General features: G+C 42.1%; 1 protein-coding gene across 1 annotated transcript in view; it reads right to left on the reverse strand.

Annotated features, from left to right (window-relative positions):
* The window catches only part of il16 (interleukin 16), a gene marked incomplete at its 5' end in the record, with an annotated part of 20,479 nt that overhangs the window by 8,460 nt on the left and 8,071 nt on the right, over positions 1 to 3,948 (reverse strand). Inside the window, 2 exon segments of the mRNA XM_014034446.1 lie at positions 2,834 to 3,115; positions 3,347 to 3,400. Coding sequence (XP_013889900.1) covers positions 2,834 to 3,115; positions 3,347 to 3,400 — 336 coding nt within the window.

The raw sequence follows: 3,948 nt of genomic DNA on the forward strand, positions 1-3,948 counted from the left end.
ACAGACGGCCCTACAACAGACGGTCCTACAACAGACGGCCCTACAACAGACGGTCCTACAACAGACGGCCCTACAACAGACGGTCCTACAACAGACGGTCCTACAGCAGACGGTCTTACAACAGACGGTCCTACAACAGACGGTCCTACAACAGACGGTCCTACAACAGACGGTCCTACAGCAGACGGTCTTACAACAGACGGTCCTACAACAGACGGTCCTACAACAGATGGTCCTACAACAGACGGTCCTGCACATGTTAGCCGTTAACTGCTATTTTGCAGCTCTGCTGATCAGAATGAGTTGTGGGGCAACAGGAAGTTCAACCTGTAACCAGTGGGTTGCTGGTTCAAACCCCTGCTCCATCCCTCTCAGCTGTTGTGTCTTTGGACAAAACACTTCAGAGGGTCCGGTGCTGCCATTGCATATGTCAGTGTGACCCAGGGCAGCTGTGGCTACAGTGTAGCTTACCATCATCACCATACCCAACACAAATAGGGAAAGAGACAAAAACAAGGGGACGTTGAACCCCGCTCGCATTCACTACATACACATAACATGACACCAAATAACCACAGCTGAAGCACTCAAACCAGTTAGGTGATGGGTCACATGACCCTCTATGAACAACAGAACTAATCAAGCCTATTGTTAGGTGATGGTCCTCTTTTGCATGTGACTAACCTGTTTGTCCATGTGGAGGCAGTGCTTATAAGGCTGAGTTCACCTGAAACTCACCAGACTGAAGAAGTCTCTTGGAGGAGAGACGAAACATTTCACTAAAGAAGAACCATCCAGAGGACCTACTGATTTTTTTTTCTTTTTGACTTACCACCATCAGTGATTGAATGTGTGTGGGAAGGACTGAAGKAGAAAGAGCTTTGGAGTCTGTAGGAACTTGATGGAGTGTTATTTACCTGTAAGTTCAGGCCATTTACCATCAAGCATCAAATATAAACTTATAAAACACTTTTTTATACTTCCCTTTTGAAAAATAAATGGATTTATTTTGGTAAAAAAAAATTGATTATTTTACCTTTTCTGTCACAAAATCTAAGACCTGAACAAGAACAAGAACCAGTATCCATCACAGGGATCCAAGACAGAGTCTCAGGTATGAAAAAGTTCAGAGCCTGACATGATTCTCACCTGCTGGCTACAGAAACTGTACAAATGAACCAGCTGCTAAAGGAAGGATCTTACCAAGAGTGGTTGACCCAAGACCAGACAGTCCTGACCATGAAAGACCCCCAAATCTCATCCATCTACTGGTCAGTCACCTGCCTCTGTACAACATGGAAACAGCTAAAATGAATTGGCACGTGGCTCAAWGCCTGAACAAGGGACAGAAGGGAACTGGCCCCAACACCAGGGGAGCAAAGCATGAGTTGTAATCAACAGAACTGTAGCTTGAGGCTATAAGATCAGACACACACGACTGTGCCTCACACATGAATCCAGGAGAGCTTGAAACTGTCCAACACCAACAGAACTTTAAGAGCTTTCAACAAGAACTCAATGAGAATGCAGAARATGACTCAATTCCAATCAAATTGTACAAGTCAGCATCAAATGCAACATATACCAAGGTGATGCACTTTCCCACTCCTGTTTTGCATGGACCTGACCACCATGAGCCAGATCTTTACAGAGAGGCTATTGATTCCAAAGTGGGACAACCACCAGTCACCTCCTCTACATGGATRACMTCAAGCTGTACACCAAGAATGAGTGAGACAATGACTCACTGATCCACCTCACCAGGATATACAGCAATAACACTGGAGTGTCGCTCAGACTGGATAAATGCAGTCAAATGATTGCAAGCGAGGCAAGGTGGTCCTAAGTGAAGGGGATGAACTACCTGAAGGCAACAWTGYAGATGTCCAAGATGGCTACAAATAACTTGGAATCCTGCAGATAAATGACAATCATGATGARGCCACAAGAAATTCAACCACAACCAAGTAGTAAGGCAGGTCCTGAATAACCAGCCAAACATCAAGAACAAATTCTGATCTATTAACAAATATGCAGTGCTGGCCATCAGACCTTCTCTTGGTATGATAGCCTGGCCAAAGAAGAATATAGAAGGCACTGACATCAAGACTTGAAAGCTCTTCAAAATATAGGAGGGTTTCACCAAACGTCCAGCACCCTGAGACTGTACACTGATAGAAAGGAGGGAGGCAGAGGACTAGTGAGCATCATAGTCACTATACAGGATGAAACAAAAACTAAGATCCTGGAGTACGTCAGGAAGAAAGCCTCTGATGATAAACTGATGAATGAACAAGAGGAGCCATCATGGAAAGGTAAACCCCTACATGGCATGTACCACTGGCAGAATGAGAAAGTGGCTGATATCAACTGATATCCAGAGGAAAATCTATGTACACCTGAACACTTCTCTGTTTCTGTTTACTGTTCCCCAAACCCTACTGGTCAAGGCAGATGGCCGCCTGTCTTGAGGACCTAAATTTGTGTAACTGCTCCTGTGGAAGGGACTGAAAGGAGTTGGATTTTGCATGCATGCATATTTTATTTAAYACAAGCTTTTAATTTTAGGTGAGTAAATCAATACCTCCTTTGTGGAAAAAAAAATCCCTTCAAACAAGCTAAACCAAATAGAAGGAAATTATTTAATTCCACTAGAACTATAAAAATGTTGTACCTGGCAACCACCTTCCTTACACAGTTTTATTTTTGCCATTGTATAACCTATTGTCTCTGATTATATTACGTTATATTTAAACTCAACGGGCTTAAACTGGAATTGAATGTTAGCTCCTATCCTTTGGATGTATGKATGTAGTATGTATGGATACTATACCTTATTTTCTCTGTGAACCTGATAAAAGACCTTCTGAACAGATTTTATGGCAGCAGCAGAGTTCAGCCTTTGGTTCTCAGGGATTGGTCTTTGGTTCTCCGGGATTGGTCTTTGGTTCTCAGGGATTGGTCTTTGGTTCTCAGGGATTGGTCTTTGGTTCTCCGGGATTGGTCTTTGGTTCTCAGGGATTGGTCTTTGGTTCTCAGGGATCAGCCTTTGGTTCTCAGGGATTGGTCTTTGGTTCTCCGGGATTGGTCTTTGGTTCTCAGGGATTGGTCTTTGGTTCTCAGGGATYRGYCTTTGGTTCTCAGGGATTGGTCTTTGGTTCTCCGGGATTGGTCTTTGGTTCTCAGGGATTGGTCTTTGGTTCTCAGGRATTGRTCTTTGGTTCTCAGGGATTGRTCTTTGGTTCTCMGGGATTGGTCTTTGGTTCTCAGGGATYRGYCTTTGGTTCTCAGGRATTGRTCTTTGGTTCTCMGGGATTGRTCTTTGGTTCTCAGGGATTGGTCTTTGGTTCTCAGGGATCAGCCTTTGGTTCTCACCAGTCACCAGTTTTTGATTCACAGACTGCAATATGGGAAAAAATTAAAGTCCACAATATATAAAGCAGTAAACAGTTTATTAATTAATGTTTTGATTGACAATGATTTGATAATGTTTTGATTTGTGTTTTGATGTTTTGATTTGTTTCTGTTATATTTGCTGCTATCTTGGCCAGGTCTCTCCTAAATAAGAGGTTATTAATCTCAGTGGAACTTCCTGGTTAAATTAATAAACTATAGTTGAACCCCATAAAAATCAAAAATGAACATTTAACATCTTATAARATTTCATCAAGTCCTAACAGGTGTCAGATACATGTATCTGATAAGTGAGGTTCTGTGGGGGTGTAGTAATGATGGATTGTGGTTAAATTGAGGTCTGGTTGATTTGATTTTTGATTTGATTTATTTATTTAACATGAAAAGATTATTAAAAATCAAGCCTGACTAAGCAAGATTGCTGTTTTACAGCAGGTTCCTGTTCTGCAGCACATAAAACACTCAGAATTACAGCATCACAATYACATCATTATACACCATAGACACAAAGACAAACAAGCATACCAAATTTCA

The sequence above is a fragment of the Austrofundulus limnaeus genome, unplaced genomic scaffold (assembly GCF_001266775.1).
Source record: "Austrofundulus limnaeus strain Quisiro unplaced genomic scaffold, Austrofundulus_limnaeus-1.0 Scaffold2123, whole genome shotgun sequence".
Lineage (NCBI taxonomy): Eukaryota > Metazoa > Chordata > Actinopteri > Cyprinodontiformes > Rivulidae > Austrofundulus > Austrofundulus limnaeus.